Below are 19,427 nucleotides of genomic sequence, written 5' to 3'. Positions count from 1 at the left end.
TCATTCTGAAAAACAATTTTGCCTCATGCTACCCCACCACAGCAGGCACGCCAATGTCACTTACAACTTTGAGAAATATCGCCAATGAGAGGCTGGGCCATACCGAATTGGGTCCGAGAGCGATCCTGGTCTCTAAATGCACTTTCCGTTTGCTGGCCACACTGCCGCTGAGCAAATAACAAACTAAACTTTCCTAATAAACTTCCATTTGTGACTTTTCTGTGGCAAAGTTGGGCAACAGTTGATCGAAAGATTCGAGATGTTTCTGAGAAGGGGTCTTGTATTCGAGTCGGGTTTTTAAAAAAGGATTGTTTCCCATTTTTTTCTAATTTAAAACAATGAAAATCGAGTCAATCACAAAGGTTTTTACTCATTCGGATAACGATAACAAACAAAACATTTACAAAACTTAATCATTCGCGAGCGCCCGCTCTATTTTCTCCTCCAACCTCATCGGCGTCTTGAAGTTCTTCCCGGCGCGTGGATTCCTCCGCAAAACAATCGGCGACTTTTTCGGCGGACTCCGGTAAGCCGCCGCCAGCAGTTCCATTTTGCGCTTTTGCAAACTAACCGGCTGGCCAACTAGCGAGGGCGCGTAATTGTTCGGTGTCCGCGCGTTACAGCTGCCAAGCAGAGTTCGCGCCGGAGTGCCACCGCCACTGGAGTTGCGGAGGGGCGTGTTGAAACTGCTCGATCGGGGAAGTTTTTTGTCTTTCGCGGACGTGATTTTTTCGGTGCAGTCTCGGTAGAACTGCTCGAGGTCGATGCTTTCGAGGGTCGCTTTCAGCGTTCGAAGTTCTTCCTTGAGGTGGTCCGCCTTTGGGTGCTCGCTGAAGGTGGTGTATTCGGTCGCGTATGAGCTGGGAATCGTGCTTTGCTGGCTGAACGATCGCCATTGTAAATTTGAGACGCAAAGAAGCGATCGTTCTTTTACCACGTCTTCATAGGCGTACTCTTTGATCCCGGACCAGAAGTGAACGCCGAGCAAGTTCATGCTTGCGTCGGCAAGGTAAGCAATCTGGAACTTTTTCGTGTCCGAATTGCCCACGTAAACCACCACCCCCACCGTGTCAAACTCGTTGTACAGCGGTTGAAAACTACTCCGATCAACATCTACAATCTTTGTCAACCTTCGAAAATGTCCCTCGGGAAGATCAAACTGCATCCGGTCCAGCACTCGATAGTTGGTACTCTTACCCGCTTTCAGCTGAATTTCGCCGTTTTTGCTCCCATTCGCAGTCAAATTCACCACCTCCAAAACCCTTCGCTCCTGCACAACCTCACCCAAGTCTTCCGGTGGACCCCAAATCGACATCAGCAAGGTTTTCTCCGGCTTCCGTGCGTCAACCACGCGAACTTTGAGCAAAGGAGTGACCATGCGACTGCCTGATTCGGACGCACCCCCGTCGATGGCCCTCTTGTTGCCGTTGCCACCACTTGCCATAAGGGTTTTGACGCGCCGGTTGACCTCCTGAGCGGTTTCCTCCTGCATGCGGCGCTGCAGGTCCACTATCGCATCACGTTGCGTCGCCGAGATGTCGTACTGTAAGCAGAAAGAGTGGGGGTTTGACTGACGCTCTCCAATATTAAATAAAACAACTAACCTCAATGTACGACAAATCCAGCCCGGCCTCAACCATCTCCAACAATTCGGCCGTCGTGGTCGACCTCGTCACCGTCATCCGTCCATTCCTCCGCACCGCCGCCCGTTCACTCTCGAGCTCTTTCTGCACCTGACTGCACAGCTTCTGAAAGTTGTCAAAACGGTTCGCATCACTCGCGAGATTGCGTCTTCTTTCGACCCGTCCCGACCGCAGCACCGAAGAACCCTGCGACTTGTCCACGTACATCAGCGGATAGACGCGCACCACGAACAGCTGCAGCCGCACCACGAGCCCACCCCGATCGGCGATGTGATTGCACGACACCAGGAAGCTTGTGGGCACCTGGTACAGCCCCAGCTTGGCCAACCAGTGTGCCCTTCGGGTTGAATTGGCGTGAATTCGTAACCGAACGTCAACCGGAACGTCCAACGGTGCGCAACCCTCGTTCAAGTTCAACAACTCGGCACCTTGGATCATCAGCTTGGTCCCCACCACAATCCGTCCCCCGAGGACGGCCTCCGTCAGCGGATAATCCAGCACCGTCCTAATCGGATACCATCCGTCGCACAGTTCAACCTCCGCCTCGAACGGGTTCTGTCCACGGAATACCCGCGACACAAACAGAACGATCCGCTTTCCGGGCACGTCGTCCTTTTCCAGCATCTTCCGAATCACCGATCGTTTGGCACAGTCGATTTCCACGTGGTACCGGAACAGCAACTGATCGAGCACATTTACCGGACTTGTGACGTCGCAAAAGAGCTTCGGTAGCTGCCGTTCCATGGAAGCAAGCTTGAGCAGGATCCACTTCCAAGCGTTAACGATCCATCCGGAAGGTACGAGAGTGGGGTCAATTCCGGGAGCGGCAAGGAAGGCGGAAGTGAATTCCGGAAGACCGACGTGGCTGTTGTCGTCCAGGATGACGTGAATCAGGGCGTCCGGATCGCCGAGGGGGATTCCGGTGGTGTTTTCCTGAGCAAATTGTTTGCTGAAAAATGGAAATAGGAAAATGTATGTTAAAGAACAACCTGAAAAAATAATGTTTCAGATAGAAAAACTATATTCCATTGGGAACCAACAACGAGAGAGGTACTCCTCGATATTAGCTCCTGAAAAGTGCGAAAAAGTGCAAAAATGCCTCACGACAAGAAAAAGAGGCGGTCCTCACCAGCAGGATCGTCAGATTTGAAGAAGCTAAAGAATGCCGATGCGCTGCCTGCAAAGCCAGGCAGTTTGAACAAGGACGCTCATAAGTCGTCTGGAAACCAGTTCGCTAACCTCCCTGTGGATATGAGCGAGAAGGAAGAATTTGAACGACGGGAAAAGTTGCCACCCATTTTTGTGAAAACATCGTCTTCGGATTCGGTGCGAAAGTGGCTGACTGGGTTTATCGAATCTGGTGTTTTACGAGCTTCAATTCGCTTGTGTGCTGATGGACTCAAAATTCTGCTACCTGGCAGAAAGGATTACAACCAGAGAGAAGGGAAATGAGAGGGTACACTGGCATTTAATTTTTGACCCCGTAACGTGGTACACGCGGTACACGTCTCAGCACTCTCGGGGTGGTCAATTTTTGTTCAATGGATACTAAGGCTACTGCGCGATTTTAACATTTCGGATGTTCGCCATTCGAACGCCATCTTCGCTTAAAAACCTGGATACACGAGATCACATTACGACAGCATTGTCAGTGTGGACAGCGAAGCTCAACTACATTCACCATTCGATCTGAGTAGGGTTCAACTTTGTGTCCTTAGTTGAGCTACGCGCTCCTCCTCAAAGAGTAGAAGGTGATAGCGTCATATACAGTATGTAAAAAAAAGTATTTACACCCCTTGGCCACAATACACATTTTGTGATAAAACATGTTAACAATTTAAAGTTTGACAGAAACCTAGTATGTACTACGTTTTGTTCAGAAACTCATGCCGAACATTTTGCTACAAAAAGCTCATGAAAAGAGATTTCTATAAAAAGTTATATAACAAATACTATTACAAAAATCAAAAACAAAACGGTGTTATACCCACTCCAAAATGTTTATTTAGCAATTCTATGGTAATTTATTGACATTTAGTTAAATTTAAAGTTTGCAAAATTAAGTTTAAATAAGATTTATATAGAATTTCCAGAGTTATATAAACTTTTATACTAAGTAGTTTGTAAACTTTATATTCAATCCAAATTATTTTTTTAATCAATCAAGGATGCCTATTTGGAGTTGAGAGACTGGATTTGTGGTGATTTGTCAACAAATAACTTTATTTATGTTTTTTTTTTTTAATTAAATATACTTTATTGAATCTTTCTTAAAATAATTACATTTGGTTTACATAATAAGTGGTCAGCTGTGGCTCTTCAAGAAAACATAACCTAACCTAAAACTAACTTAATCTAACCATAAACTAAACCAATCCTTGAATCAAGGGGTATTCAGATATAGCACATTTTTCCCTGAATTTCAAACATTTTTCTTGAATCTTCTGATCCAACATTTTTACTTCTGCTAATTCATGAACCTCACTTGATCTTGTCCAGCCAGGAACATTCAAAACCATTTTGAGTAGGGGAAATATGCCCATTTTAATCACTCTAAGCCGTTCGACCAATTCTCATCACTTTTGCCTTTTTCCGCTATGAAATCAACATTTTCAGATGTATCAAGTTGCTGAGAGTTGCTTGCTCACTTTTGTTTGAGCTATTTATAACTTTGAAACAGTCAAAAATACTTTATGAAAGCTGTAATTCATTATCAAAGTGCTGATAGGCCGATAATAGAAATAGGCTGAGAAAGGGTATAGTTCCCCTACCTTGTTTTGGACACGCTGGAGCTTCAATTTATGAGTTCTAGCGCAACACTCCCAAACAGGTACTGCATACTCAATAACGGGGTAAATTATTTGTTTGTAAACTGCTAGCTTATTTTTCAAAGATAGCTTTGATTTTCTGTTTTTAAAGGATACAAACACCTGATGAGAATGCTGCACTTGTTCAATATTTTGTCTACGTGCTGCCGAAACAATAGTTTCGAGTCAAGTATGAGACCTAAATAGACAACTTCCTTTGACCAGGGTAATGAAACATCATTCATTTTAATCAAAACATCATCCTTTGGGGCAAATCTAACCGATTTGGAAAGTGGAAAAATGATGGTTTGAGTTTTGGCTGCATTTATGCGAATTTTCCAGTCGCCAAAGTATTCGGAAAGAACGTCAAGACCCTTCTGAAGACGGCCAACTAAATATCTGGTTATTTTACCCTTATAAATAACGGCAGTGTCATCAGCAAAAAGTGACAACACACCATTACCAGGAAGAGTAGGCAAATCAGATGTAAAAATATTGTACAGAAGTGGGCCAAGAATACTTCCTTGGGGAACCCCAGCATCAATGTTGAATAATCCAGAAGCAATCCCATTCAGAAAAACCCTGAACGATCTCTCCGAAAGATAGTGCTGGATAATTTTGATAAGATACATTGGAAAACCGTATAAATACAGTTTATGTATCAAACCATCATGCCAAACATTGTCAAAAGCCTTCTCAACATCCAACAAAGCCATAGCAGTTGATTTAGACTCAAGCTTGTTCTGCTTGATGATTTTAGTTACTCTCGTAAGCTGATGAGCAGTATTATGCCCTTTCGGAAGCCAAACTGCTCATTCAAAATTATATTATTATCGTTGGTAAAATCCAAAAGCCTTGAATAGATGACCTTCTCAAAGAGTTTGGACAGACTACTCAAAAGACTAATGGGACGATAACTTGTTGGCGATGTTGGATCTTTTGAGGCTTCAAAATTGGTATGACTTTGCCCAGTTTCCAATTGGTGGGGAAGTAACCAAGTTGCAAACATTTATTGAAAATATTGGCTAGATGTTGAAAGAACTGATCACTCTGTTTTTTCAACACTAGATTAAAATGTTATCAAAGCCTGGAGCTTTCATATTTTTCATTTGTTTAACTGCAACTTTGACTTCCTCACCAGAAACATGGGAATCTGCAGGAAATTCAAAGGTAGAGTCATTGATTGTTGAAATACTATTGGCAACTGATGTTTCTTTACGGCTGGTCATGGAAGCGCCAAGATTATGTGAACTAACAAAATGAAGCCCAAGTGCATTTGCCTTTTCCTCGGATGTAATCAAAGGAGAATCCTCAACAATAAGAGGAGGAATAGGCTTTGGTTTGTTTTTAAGAACTTTTGAAAGTTTCCAAAATGGTTTTGAATAATTCCCAAGCTGGCTTACATGTTTTGAAAATTCTTGATTTCTGATATTGTCAAGTCGGTCTTGTATGATTTTGTTCAAATTGTTCACTGAAATCTTTTGTCATAGTCCCCAGTCCGTTGATATTGTCTCCTATAAACATTCCTAAGTCTAATCAAGTGTTTAGTATCTACGTCAATATCAGTTACCTTAAAATTAACAGGAACCTCCCGAACGTTGGCAGCCTCTGCTTGGTTGATAGCCTGCTGGATCACCTCCAGCGAACGATCAATATCAGCAGAAGTTTCCGGGTGTTGATCATAGTCGATGTTGCTGTCGACCACTTGCTGAAACTGCTGCCAGTCAACGTTGTGGTAATCTTTCCGGGTTGGTTGCCGCTGCGGAGTAACGGAAGCTCCAACCTCCACAACCACCGGATAGTGATCAGAACTCAACTCTTCAAACACCTCAGGATGAGCCACGTTCTCAGCCATATTGGTAATGAAGAAGTCGATGATTGAGTGATTCCCAGACCGAGCCACCCTCGTTGGACGATCCGGACTCACAACGTTGTAGTATCCGTTTTGCAGATCGTTGTGCAGAATCACTCCGTTCCGATTCCTCCTGCTGTTGCCCCAAACTTCATGCTTCGCGTTGAGGTCACCAGCGATGATGTACTTTGCGCTCCGCCGTGTCAGCTTCTGGATATCGCTCTTCAGTTTTGCTGCTGAACCATCTCTGGCATTCACCTGACGTGGGCAGTATGCAGCACACCTCCTCCTCCAGAGGTGGTCCTGTCGAGCTGCGTCGCGATCTTGTAGTTTTGCAGATAAACTTTTTCACCGGGCTTCAGATGAGTTTCCGTGATGGCAGCTACGTCGATCTCCTTCTCGCGAAGAAAATCCACCAGCTCTAAGTTCTTCCTCCTAATGGAGCAAGCGTTCCAATTCAGCAGCTTGAGGGACCTACGATCCATACTGGATGACGAACGAGGTCAGCACTTCAATCTGCTGGGTCTTGGTTTTGCATCCACGCAGTGCAGCGGACATCTGTTTGAAAATATTGAGGAGTTCGGTTGAGGTGTAAAGATCATTACCATTTTCCTCAACTGCTGGTTCTTGGGTTGGTCTTGGCTCCTGGCTGAAGCCCGGTGGTGGCGGTCTCGGCTCCTGGCTGGAACCCGGCCGTGGATGATTCATCTCAGCTCTCTTCCTGGGATCCAACGGCAACGGTGCCAAGTTCGGGACCTGGCGTCGCGGTTGAAGAGGTGGAAAATTTTGCTCCACCAGGGCTGGAGGAGTTCTACGACGCTGAGGCTGATTCTTCGTCGATGCTTGCTGCCGAATTTTCACGAACTCAGCTCTCTTGGGGCACTTTCGGTCGGTTGACGAGTGCTCACCGTTGCAGTTGAGGCACTTCACCAGCGAATCTTGGATGCACTGGGATGTGATGTGCGCATCGGTACCACATTTGGCGCAACGACGCTTTAGGTGGCAGTTCTTACCTCCGTGCCCGAAACCCAGGCAGTTGAAGCATTGTGTGACGTCACGATGCACTGGTCGGTATCGCTCCCACGACACGATAATGTTGAAAACCGCTCGGATTGCCTTCAGCTCAGGAAGCGTCGTCGATCCCTTAGCCAAATGCAGCAGGTAGAGCTGGTCACGGTACTTGATGTCTTTGTTGCGTCGGCTCATTTTGTGCACGGCCAACACATCCAGTTTCAAAACTTTTAGCTCGGCAGCTAATTCCTCCACTGGCATGTCGTACAGACCTCTGACGACGATTTTGTACGGCTTATCCATGACGACATCATGGGTAAAGTACTCCGCCTCGTTTTCGGTCAAGTAATCCTTGACCAGTTGATAGTGCTGCCTGGATTGCACCAGCACCTTAAATCCGTCCTGACACAGACGAATGTTGCCTAGGACTTTCCCAGACTTGATGAGTTCAACCAGCCCCGCACGAAAGTCGATCGTTGCTGCTGATTGCCTCACATAAAAGGAGGCAGTTTCTCCTTTCGCTGTTTCACTTCATTCTCCTTTGCTTCCGCTACCTGGTCCTCGTCAGGCAGTCCAGCAAACTTGTTGTTCTTCAATAGCTGCTCCTCGTGCGACGAAGAGTTCTCCTCCTCCTCATCCATCGGTACAGTACCGTCGCTCTTTTTCGTCTTTTTGCTGTTCGATGTCACTTCCAAAAGCACCTTCCTTTTGGAAATTCCCGGTTTTTGGCCATCAGTTGAGGCCTCAACCTTCCTTTTGGAAATTCCCACTTTTTTGCCTGCTTGAGCCGCAGGTAGGGCAATATTGCCGGCGTTTTGCGCCGGGACGCGACGAGTCATGTTGATTCAGACAACCTTCACCAACGAATGCTCGGATAACAATTCTTTATTTATGTTAATTTTTCGAATGGTGTAGGGTAGAGTAGTCATCAATGAGACACGGGGAACAATGATAAAATGGCTCTCACAAGTCGTAGTTTCAACCAATCAGGCTCATATTTGGGGGAAAGGAGTATCTACTGGAAACACGTCTGCTATAATAGTGGCTTTGGTTAAGGACGCTCCCTTGAAAAGTTATTCATAAATGTTTGATTCTGGGGTGTAAAAGTAAATTATGGACAAAAAATACGTTTTCGCTCGTAGGCTGCCATTTACACCAAAACTAATATTTCTTCAAACTTCTTTCGACGTTCCATAGGAATTGAGTTGGGCTACAATGTCCTTTCATTAGGTTTGACCAAAATTTAGAATATACCCAGAATCCAGGGCTGTCTCATTGTTCCTCACTCATTTTAGCCCATGGGTAACAATGAGACACTTTGATTTTTCTTCATTAAACTTTTCAAAATCCATGTAAATCTTTCAAAACATGAATTGGAAGTGATTTTTGGCATATTTATAGAGTTTTAACTTCATTTAACCAAACATACAAAGTTATTTGGTATACATATATGAATTTTACAAAATTTAAATACTTTTTAGTATAACTTTTGTTAATTAAAGTTTCATGTTGGCAAAATTGCTTAAAAATGTTCAAGGCAAGTCACCTGCAAAGGAACAATACAAAAACATGATGTTTTACTAGAAAAAAATTGATTTTCGTAGAGTGTCTCATTGTTCCCCACCTGTCTCATTGTTCCTGCCAAGTGAGTCTACAATGAGACAGTTGAATAACTCTGGTTGTAGATGTCGGATCGATCTCATATTTTGGTCAATGTTAGAACACATTAAAAGAAAGTAAATGCAATATAAAGCTCATTAAAACATGCTGATGAAAAAAACACAAAAATCTTTGAAAGTTGAAAACCAAAAGTGTCTCATTGATGACTACCCTACCCTACAAACTTTTTTTGCACCTTTTTTTATTTTTGTGATAGTATTTGTTATATAACTTTTCATAGAAATCATCTTTTCATGAGCATTGTGAAGCAAAATGTTCGGCATGAGTTTCTGAACAAAACGTAGTACTAGATTTCTGTCAAACTTTAAATTGTTTACATGTTTCATCACAAAATGTGCATTGTGCCCAAGGGGTGTAAATACTTTTTTTACATACTGTAAAAGCATATAACATATCAAATGCAACGGCAGATTTGGATTCAAATTTACGGTACGGAAAGTCTGAGGTGTGCTGTCCATACGATGCAGTTGACAGTCAACGCAGACCTGGATCAAAAGTATTTTGCAGCAATCATAGTGTTAGAATGTATGGACAGTCCTGTTTTGACACAGGTTAACGTGAACATAGATTAATAAAAAATCAAAAAAAAATCAAATTATTCGCTCTACAGCATTGCCTTGGCGTTCTCGATTACGAGATTCCTACTCGAAACTAAGTGTCCGAAGGCTTGATTGTTGAGGCAAACCTCTTTTTACACCTTAGCTTCCATCCACCCCGGGATTCGAACTGACGACCTTTGGATTATTATTAGTCCAACTGCCTACCAGCGACTCCACCGAGGCAGGACCCAGGGAGACGACTCCTACACCTGGAGTGAGCTAACGACCTAACCTATTAGGTTAGTCCGGGGCCAACATTTACTTCCCGTCCGACGGAAGACGTGATCAGACAAATCTCGTCTCGAAAAATGCCACCGGCACCGTCTGGGATCAAACCCAGGCCGACTGGGTGAGAGGCAATCACGCTTACCCCTACACCACGGTCCCGGATTAATAACATAGCACGTAAATTCACACGTAAAAACGCGATCATGACAAATGAAATCACAAGAACAGCCCGCGTAAGAGCGTGTGGGGCGCAGATCGTGAGCGATTGGCATCAACAAACAGGTTGTTTGGGAGCTGGTAAGCAAACCGATAAAAAGAACGACCGATATAAGAAAACCTGTGCAGGTGCCGCGCACTTAATTCGATCGAGGTAGAAGGAAATAGCAAGGAGATCGAGAAAATTGCTAGGGAGCTGTTGTGACGACAAAACTTAACAGCAAACGATCTCTTTTCATGGGCTTGCTACAAAATCTGGAAGAGGACTTACTATGCATCAATGTGAAAATAAAGACACAATAATTTTTGGCTGCCTACAAGGGAACTACGAACGAATATAAAAATATTGAAATCGTAAGTGAGATTCATTTTCAATACAACTACTTTAAAAAGCTTTGTTCGTTACATTCAATCGAGAAAGCTATCCCAGTACGTCGGAAAGCCATGTAATATTGAAGCATACGTTCTAGGTTCTAGAAAATCACGTCTGTGTTAGGGAAACGCAATTTAGCTGGTAGTTTCTAATTAAAAGGCAGTTAATGTAGGTGTTAGGAAGGGGCTACACTAAAACCCCCGTTTACGCGCAGGCGTTACGCTTTTTGTTTGGCTGATTTCTCGAAAACAGTGTAATGTTTTTACATTCTTTTGAAAGCAATTTGTAGATCTGCACAAGACGTATAAATGGCTTCAAAAAGTTTGCAAAAATATTGCGTCGTTCCAGAGAAATTGACGAAATCAAGGGGGAAACCACTCTGATCAAAGAGCCCCGGGCACGTTTCGGCACCTCTCGGGCACGTTTCGGCACCTTTCGGGCACAGTTTGGCACAGATTTTGACAGCATATCAAGCAGACCCAAATGATCCTAGTAATCAGCATACAATTTGTAAACATTGTCATTTTGGAGAGGAAAATTTTGTTTGAAAAACTAAAACTTCAGCCAACGGGCCTAAAATTTGTTTCGAATAGTCAGTTTTATGTTTTTTCAGTATTTTTCAATTCGTGATGACGGTGTCGAAGTGGTTTTCCCTCTATACGATTGTTAAGAGAATCATTTTGACGTGAAATTGCCCAACAGCGTCCGCTTGTGGAACAACAGCAATTCTAGCTTGCAACTTTGCTCAGCGGGCCAGTTATGGGATTCCTCCGGCGGAACATCATCACGACCAATGATAAAAAGATCGACTAAACTAAGCTGTTCAAGACGAACACCTCGCAGCGTTGATCAACAAGGCAAGGAGGTTCGCATCGTGAACCTGCCCCCCTTTGATGACGTGCCACATAATGCGTACAGAAATCCGATGGATAACGCCCAGGACACGGCGAAGTATTACCTCCACTGATAGCTGACAACGGGAGAAAAGAGAGTTGATATACTGGCTAACATAAAAGCTAATAAAGAAAATGTCCAATTATAAATAAGTTTTATTCATGATTCAATTTCACAGAGTTTAGAAAATAATGAATTTATAGCCGAAATTAAGAGTAGGATCTCGAGTAGGACGGGAATCGTTGTCGCGATACTTCAGGATGTGGTCCTTGTACATGCCAACGTCAGTCTCGCATAGGCAGCACTTCCGCGATTCAAGCGTTTTTGTTAAACGAAAAAGTAGACGTGTTTAAGACTTGACGACGCACTTCTGCTGGGAAAACATGGCGCGCTTTCATTGCTCAAGGCTTTGCGCATGGCGCTCGTTTTCTTGGTGCGTATATCCAGGGACACTTATTTCTTTGTTCTCCCAAGGTTCTCCTTTGCCTTTTCCATGTTCCCCCGAGCAATGGCCTTGCGGACGACACGGATCTTGGGCAGCAAGGAGAAAACTTCAAATCTGTACCACGCGCAGCTTTAGCAGCTCAGTATTGAGCTCCTCGAGCTGCAGTTCCTTCTTTCCATGTTCCATAGTTCCGGGCACCGTTTCACGAGCTGTTGGAATCCACTCGCTACCTCCACAAAAAAAGACAAATCGATTGGAAAAGAATTCTGGAAGCCAACTGACAATTCAAAAAAATGTAAACATATTTGATATGATGGTTGCTTAGCACTACCCATTGATTGTTGATTTTCACCTCAGGGCACCTTTGTTCGGGCACCTTCGGGCACCCTTCAGGCACCTTTGGGGCACAGCCTGCTTGGGGCACTGTGCAGGAGTGGTTTTCCCCTTGGACGAAATACAAAGCGTAACGCCTGAGCGTAAACCGGGGTTTTAGTGTAGTTTGTTTTTGAAAAAAGGTCAATTTTCATGGCCCCCTTAATTTTAGTAAAACTTTATCATAAGATGTATTTCACACATAAAAGAGTAGGCTTAACTTCAAAACATAACACGTTATCGCAATTTCACGACAAAAAATGTACTCACCCATAAAACGCCTCCACCTCAAACTTAAACTCGGCCACATTGTCCACGCTCAGCATCCTTATCCGTTCCGCGACACCTCTGCTGCTACCACCATCACCCGCACCACCACCCACTCTCTCCCCTCCCACAAACGCCCTCAAACTGATCCGCCCACTCTGCTGCTTCTTCCGCCTGACAAACTCGTACAACCTCGGCCTCCGCTCCTGTTCCGGCTTGGTCCTCCCATCGCCACACTCGCGCTGCCTCTCCCTCGCCAGCCGCCTCGCATCCAACACCTGCTGGGCCACCTTCACCGCTCCCCCCACCAACGTACCGTCGGAACTCAGCTTCGCAACCACCTCGCCAAAGCTGTCGTCCCACTGGGCACTTCCGGGCCGTTGCTGCTCTTCGCACTCCTCGAAGCGACTGGCCAGCCGGACCTGCCTCAGCGGGGGACGCGTGCGGCGATCTTTTGGAGGTTCTTGCTCCTCCTCCTCGCAGAACAGCTCGTGAAAGTGGCGGTCGTCCAGGTCGTTGAAGAAGTCGGCCATTTCGACGTCGTTGGCGGGTTGTTCCGGCCGCCGTGACGCCGCCGTCAGGTTTGGGGTGCTGGTCGAGAAGCTGGCCAGAGGAGGTCGGTTTGGTTTTGGACGTTTTAGCGGCGTTTCCGGATCGAGTTCGTCGTCTGGAAGGCGTTTTGAGGTTGAATCTTCTGGGGCGGGTTCGCAAGCCTTCTGGACTGGTGGTACGAAAGCTTTTCGCCGTGATGCACTCTCATTTTGGTGCTCCACCTGGTGGAGAATCTTTTGGGCTCTCGTCAGAGCGGAATTTTCTCCAGTTTTCGTCGGTGTCGCACTTTCGGCTTCGAGTTCAAACTGCTGCTGCCTCTGGTGAGCTTTTGCAAGAGCTTCCTTCGAAATGGCAATTCCACCACCTTTCGCTGTTTTGAATCCGAATGAAACCGGTTGATCTGCGCATGTGCCCTCATCCACGAGCTCGAACTGTTGCTGTCTCTGCTGAGCTTTCGCGAGAGCTTCTTTCGAAATTGCAATTCCACCACCTTTGGCGGTTTTGAATCCAAACGAAGTCGGTTCTTCACAAAAATCTCGTTCGACCTCTCGTTCAACCTGCTGGAGTCGCGTTTCAGCTTTCTCGAGAGCTTCCTTCGAAACTGTAATTCCACCACCTTTGGCAGTTTTAAACCCAAACGACATGGGTTCCTCCCGTTGACCACCTTCGACCTCCCGTTCAACCTCCTGAAGTCTCGTTTCAGCCCTAACAAGCTCCTCCTTTGAAATCTTTATCGTTCCACCGCGTGCCGTTTGAAATCCCCCTGCAGCAGCAGTTGGCTCACATTTGTCAACCTCGAGCGCAAGCACCTTCTGCCAGGATTCGTCCCGAGCGAGCTTGGCGTCCTCCTCGTGCCAAATTGAGCGGGCTTTGGCGAGGGACGCTGCCGACACGCGAATGCCGCTGCCGCTGGCAGTTTGGAAGCCACCGCCGACGCCGTTGAAAGTGGGTGGTGGTGGAGGAACGTTGGCGAATGAGGGACCTGGTTCTGGTGAGACAGGTGGATGGGTTGGTTCGATGAATTGGGGTCTGTAAAAAGAGGAAATATAAAAATTTAAACTCGTAGGGGCATTATTGTGTTTTAGTTTTTCTCCTGTTGAAAAGAGAACATCCGAAGTTTTAGGAATATTTTAAGAGTGATGATTTTTACTAGATATGGGCTGATTCGAGCGAACCGTTCATATGAACCGGCTCAAGCTCAAGAACTAAAGAACCTTCAAAGAGAAATGACTAGAGAACCTGAGAGAGAAGCATCGTAACTCAGTTCAGCGCTCGAATTACTTGTCAAAATTGAGTTCCACATGAGCACATGAGCGGGAAAGAGACAAGGCAAGAGAACGAGTTTTGTTGTGTTTGAGTGCCATGTCATTTCTCTTTGAAGGTTCTCTAGCAGACACAAAAGAGCGCTGGAAGAAAAAAGAACTCAGCCGAAAATAGAGGAGAAAATCGTGACGTCAGAAATGAACTCAAATCACTCAAAGTTCATTTTGTGAGTGACTTTAACATTTTGGCCTAGTTTGACAGCTACCTCGTTCCCAGGTTTACTGTGGGTGAGAAAAGGAGGCGAATACTTTATGAAAATCATACCTGTCAAAATTCCTAGCCTCAAAATTTTGTCGCGAGTTGCTTTTCTCCTCTTATAGAAAAATCGGCGGAGCCCAGTCTCGTCAGATTAGAATACACTTGGAAAATATTGTTTTAATGCTTGTAAAGGAATAGAATAACTTTTAATAAAAGTCAAATTAAACAGAAATGTTCACAAAAAGCCGTCTACTGGTTGGTGTACAGTAGTTATTCGGTAACTGGGCTGAGAACGTAGCCCAGTCACCGAATATTGCTCGAACAAAAAATAACGGGGGGACCACCGATGCATAATATTTTCCAGATGAAATATAAAAATAAAAGTTACTAAATCTTATTTGCAATGCTTAGTTTTCATATTTCTTTAATTGTAACTTGAAGTTAAACAAAAGTTTGAAAAAAGTTTTTTTTATTTATTGAATATGATTTTTGCATCCATTAACCCCTCGGTCATTTTGGTTTGTTTTGGTTTTTTGACGTTTGTCTGTTTTTTAACTGGGCTACGGCCCAGTTAAAAAGCAGCCCAGTTAAACAACGCCCAGTTACCGAACAACAACTGTACTTGATTTTAGTAAATTTCAAGGAACACTCCAGATTATTCAGCATCATTCTGACACGACCGCTTATTGTGCTGAGAATGGGTATATTTCCCCTACTCATAAAGGGAAAGATAAAAATGTCTAACACTTTTAAAAGCAAATTTAAACTCGCATTCGGATTCAGTGTATGGTTTCAGGTAAAAAAAAAAACTGGTAGGACTGTTTCGAGAGGAGTATTTTTTACGAAAATGCATTTTTGCAAGAAAGATTAAAATATTGACTACTTACCTTTTCACAAAACCGCTCTCGCAGCCGCCATCGACTTTCTCGCCCACTTTCTTTTCAACGATTTCCTTCGGAACCACTTCCTTCTGCGTGGCCGGCAATTGCACAAGAAACTCATCGTCATCGTCCAGCATCCGATGCAGAGCCTCGTCCGGTTCCGCTTTGACTACAACTTCATCATCTTTTTCTTGCTCTTCCTCGAAACTGGAACCGCACGACGACTTCGATTCCGACGTCTCCGTCTCACTTCTGAACAACCATTCGATGTTCACCGTTCGCGGTGATCCGGTAGGAGAGAGTGAAATCGGCGGTGACGACGGCAGAGGTGCCACCGTATGAAACGATGCCTCCCGGGAAGTGCTTTTCGACTTGTCTGGAACATCAACGGATTGCGAGAAAAACTGCGACAGCTGGTTGATGTTCGCCTTGATGAGCAGACTCGCGTTAAAGCTTTCCTTTTCCGGACTCGGTTCCAGCGGAATCAAACCTTCCGGGTCGATCTGGGTGGCGGCCATTTCCTCATCCGAGGACAGCTCGTTTCGTTCGGAGGCTTTGCTGTCCATACTTAGCCGTCGAACGACGGCGGGTGGAGGCGTTTGGGGACTGTCTGCGATTGGTGGAGACTTTCGCCTCCTGGAGAAGGTTCGTTTGATACTGGCGCGGTTGACCTGCTGCGGGGGACTTTCGATGTGATTTTGGATTTGCGCCAGCCGGCGACGCAGCGGAGTGGACATGATTCGCGAGTAGTCGACGACAAAGTCTGCGTCCGAGTCGGACTCGAAGTCGAGCACGATTGATGCGCTGAGGTCGGCTGGGTGTGTGGGAAAGTCGGGTGCTAAAAGAATACATTTTTGTAAAGCTTTAAATAAAATTATTGAACAAATCTTACCAATTGAAACATCTCTCGTGAAAGAAGACTGCCTAACATCCATGTACCGTTTCGATCGTCTATTCTTCTCAACCTTCGACCTTCGTTTGGAATGCTTTCGTTCCACCGGTTCATTTTTCACTTCCTCTTTCGGCGGACTGCTCCACTCCTTCAGCTCCTGCTGCTCGGGACAGCTTCCCAGCCCTGCCAGCATGTCGGCGCCCTCCAAAATGTCCAGCATTTGCGTGTCCAAATCGAACTGAGTGTAGCTATAATTTGCCTTCACCTTAGAAGTACTCGGTTGCACCGGTTCCAGTTTAACCTGCACGGGCCCTTTCTCCTCTTCGAAATCCGGAACTCCATCCACCTCAATCACTTCATCTATCTTGACAAACTTATTCCGCACATTCCTCAGAAACTCCTGCGACGGCTGCACCACCGATTCCCGCTCCAGTCGATTGGCCTTCTCCAGCACCGCAGCCTGAGCCAACGGATCCGCATCGCTCAACTCAATCCGCTCGGTGTTCACATCGAAATAAATCAAATTACTGCTCACCGCAACGGGGCAACTCTCCTCCGAAACCCTCCGCGCCGGACTGGCCACCGATCGCTCGCTGGACTCGTTCCAAATCCGCGAGTGCCGCTTCCGAACCATGGACCGGTAGCCTGACCTTCTGGTCCGCTGCTGGTTCGGGCTGTGCTCGATGGATTCTTCCATGGTGTACACGGGACCGAGCACCTGTTGCGCAGCTGGGTCATGGAAGAAACACAAATCACCACCGAAAACAGCTGAAAATCTCGGAGAAAATTGAACAACTAAAACGCGGAAAGTTAAAATCGCGGGGTTTGTTTTGGTTTTCGGATGTTTTGACAGCGCGCTTCTTCACAAAAACAAAATCACGACTTGTCTGCAGAAAGAGGGTGGTGCTGAACTCGGCTCTTTGACAGAACGATTGTACAGAGTTTTGCTAGCGAGCGCAGTTCTGCAGCGTAACGTACACGCTGAACTAAAATAACCAAGAAAAAAAACAGTTTTTACTGATCGACCCGAAGGTCCACGGTACGAAACGTAAAACAGTACAGATAAACCTCTTTTTACGCGGTGCGTTACGTTTTTCTAATTTGTCGATTTCTCTGGAACGACGCAACATGTTTACAATCTTTTAAAAGCAATTTGTAGGTTTTGTTCAGATCTACAAAACGCTTTTTGAAGCTTGCAAAAATATTGTATGGTTTAAGAGAAATCGACGGAATAAAAAGCGTAACGCCACCGCGTAAAAAGAGGTTTCTCTGTAGTAATTTTTCACAATTTTCATATTAATAATTTCGAGAAAAATTAGAATCCTGCGCTCCAATTAATCGCCGCAGAAAGATATCGTCGCAATGGAAAAGCATAGATGAGCGAGTAGGCTAAGAAAAAATCGAATTAAAGTTGTCTGTCAATTTGAGAAAACCGTGATAATGCGCTCTGTTCGTATTTTTTCTGTATTTTAGAGGAATTCCAAAATTAAACATTTTTTTTGAAGATTTTTTTGTAGAGATGACGACGGCGGCCGTGACATCGTCCGGAAAGGCCGGAACGATGACGTTGTCAATTAGAGTGTGGGTGAAGCCGGAAGTGAAGCAGCTGTTTAAGCGACAGTGTTGTCGCTGCGTAAATGCGACGGCTACTCCGGGACCTTCTGTGGGCATCGGTTACCGTGTTATGTCGTTTCCAAGTCCTGTTTGGACTCAAGCTGTTGGGACCCGTATCGGGTCGATTGCAGGATGGTGAGTTGCATAAGTATTTTGTTTTTTTGAAGTTCTTTAAAAAAATCATTTTTTCCAGGTCCACCCTCACATTCCAGAGCTGCAGAACCTTGAGATCAACTTGCACAACGCAACAGCCAGCGAGGCACTCTCCATAGTCACGACCACCGTACTGGCGTCCTAATCCACCAGGGACGTTAACTTGGTAGTTGGTTCCGGCCCGGGAGGTGGCCAAAATCTACGACAAGCTTACTTTTACAAAAAAAAAAAATACAAATTGAATGTGATGTAAACTGTGAAGAGAACAAAATTTAAACGAAATAGAAGAAAAAACAAACTAGAACTCCAGTTTATTATTTAATGAACCGCGTGCGTGGTTCATCTCGTGCAGATATTCGAGCATCTCGCTCATAAATTTGTAATGGCCTTGACAATGATTTTTTTAAGAGGTTTGGCTCGCATTTTTTTTATTTTTCAAAATCCTCATTAGCTGTCTGGCTGAAGATTACGAAGAACTCGACTACCTACACCAAAGAGCTTAACAGAAAGCTTGAATTAATGTTGATTAAACGGTGTGCAATAGGCCCCCAAAACCAAAGCTAAAAACTCGATTCGCCACCTACATCCGAGTAGGAGAACTTTAGTGCAAGGTTACGTTTACGTTTTTGCGCGATAAGTGCAAAGGCGAGTGAAAACTATTTTAATGTTTTTTAAAAGAAAATTGATCTTTTGGAATAAAATAAAGTTAACAGGTGGTAAGAAATAAAAAGTTCTATCGATTGACTTTTTGATTTTTTTGCTAAGTTGCCTTTTTCATTGAAAATTCTGAGATCCGGATTGAAAACGCGAGAATGAGGTTAGATTTCAAATTTTGAAAATCATTCCAATTACCATTTTTCAAGCAGAGCTTTGCCTTTATGGTATAAGTGACTTTAAAAAATATTTGTTCACATGAATTATCTACATTCTCAATTGATTAGTTAGGTTTTGGTTGATTAAAACATTCCCTTATTTTGAATCAGATAATGAACAGGTTAAATCGGCCATCACAAAAATATTTTCGTTTATATCAATTAAGCTATTTATTTCTTACCTGAAAATGGTATAATTTGCTATTAATGTTGATTTTATGATGAAATAAAACAATTTTAAATTGCAAACCAACTTACGCGCTGTAGGTTATAATGAAAACATCACCCCAAGTTTCAGCGCCCTCTAGTGGGGCGTAATTATGACGTTTGATTGCCTATTGCCTTCTTCACGCAGAAATTCTAACTGACTTAACTCTGGAAATAGGCACCATGTCAAACCACCATATTTGAATCAATAGTATATCAATAAAAGAAAGAAGTTCAATTTAAAATAAAATTTATATTTTCCGTCAAAATCACTTGCTGTCTGAAATAAACCCGCTCGAAACGCAAAATGATACATTTGAGCAATTCTCTACCAAAACCGGAAATGGA

At 44.5% G+C, this 19,427-nt stretch overlaps 2 protein-coding genes across 4 annotated transcripts; one reads left to right on the top strand and one right to left on the bottom strand.

Annotated features, from left to right (window-relative positions):
* Positions 1–345: 345 nt before the first annotated feature.
* Positions 346–17,074, bottom strand: LOC6045809 (breast cancer type 2 susceptibility protein homolog). Of its 2 annotated transcripts, XM_038262046.1 has the most exons (6): positions 16,234–17,074; positions 15,348–16,179; positions 13,556–13,968; positions 12,391–13,429; positions 1,605–2,592; positions 346–1,543 (listed from the first exon to the last, which is right to left on the bottom strand). In XM_038262046.1, the coding sequence occupies exons 1-6, from the start codon at positions 16,928–16,930 to the stop codon at positions 410–412; spliced, it is 5,103 nt and encodes a 1,700-aa protein (XP_038117974.1). In that variant the 5' UTR covers positions 16,931–17,074; the 3' UTR covers positions 346–409. The 2 variants fall into 2 exon arrangements, with proteins under 2 accessions (XP_038117974.1, XP_001863104.2); XM_001863069.2 differs by having other exon boundaries at positions 12,391–13,968.
* Positions 17,075–17,533: 459 nt separating this feature from the next.
* LOC119770347 lies at positions 17,534–18,282 on the top strand. Of its 2 annotated transcripts, XM_038265037.1 has the most exons (3): positions 17,534–17,682; positions 17,739–17,982; positions 18,041–18,282. In XM_038265037.1, exons 2-3 carry the CDS (start codon positions 17,753–17,755, stop codon positions 18,117–18,119), a joined length of 309 nt encoding a protein of 102 aa, XP_038120965.1. In that variant the 5' UTR covers positions 17,534–17,682; positions 17,739–17,752; the 3' UTR covers positions 18,120–18,282. The 2 variants fall into 2 exon arrangements, with proteins under 2 accessions (XP_038120965.1, XP_038120966.1); XM_038265038.1 differs by having other exon boundaries at positions 17,680–17,982.
* Positions 18,283–19,427: the final 1,145 nt, after the last annotated feature.

The sequence above is a fragment of the Culex quinquefasciatus genome, chromosome 3 (genome assembly GCF_015732765.1).
Source record: "Culex quinquefasciatus strain JHB chromosome 3, VPISU_Cqui_1.0_pri_paternal, whole genome shotgun sequence".
Lineage (NCBI taxonomy): Eukaryota > Metazoa > Arthropoda > Insecta > Diptera > Culicidae > Culex > Culex quinquefasciatus.
Note: the sequence above shows the minus strand (reverse complement) of the source record. Positions and strands in the feature narration are given on the sequence as shown.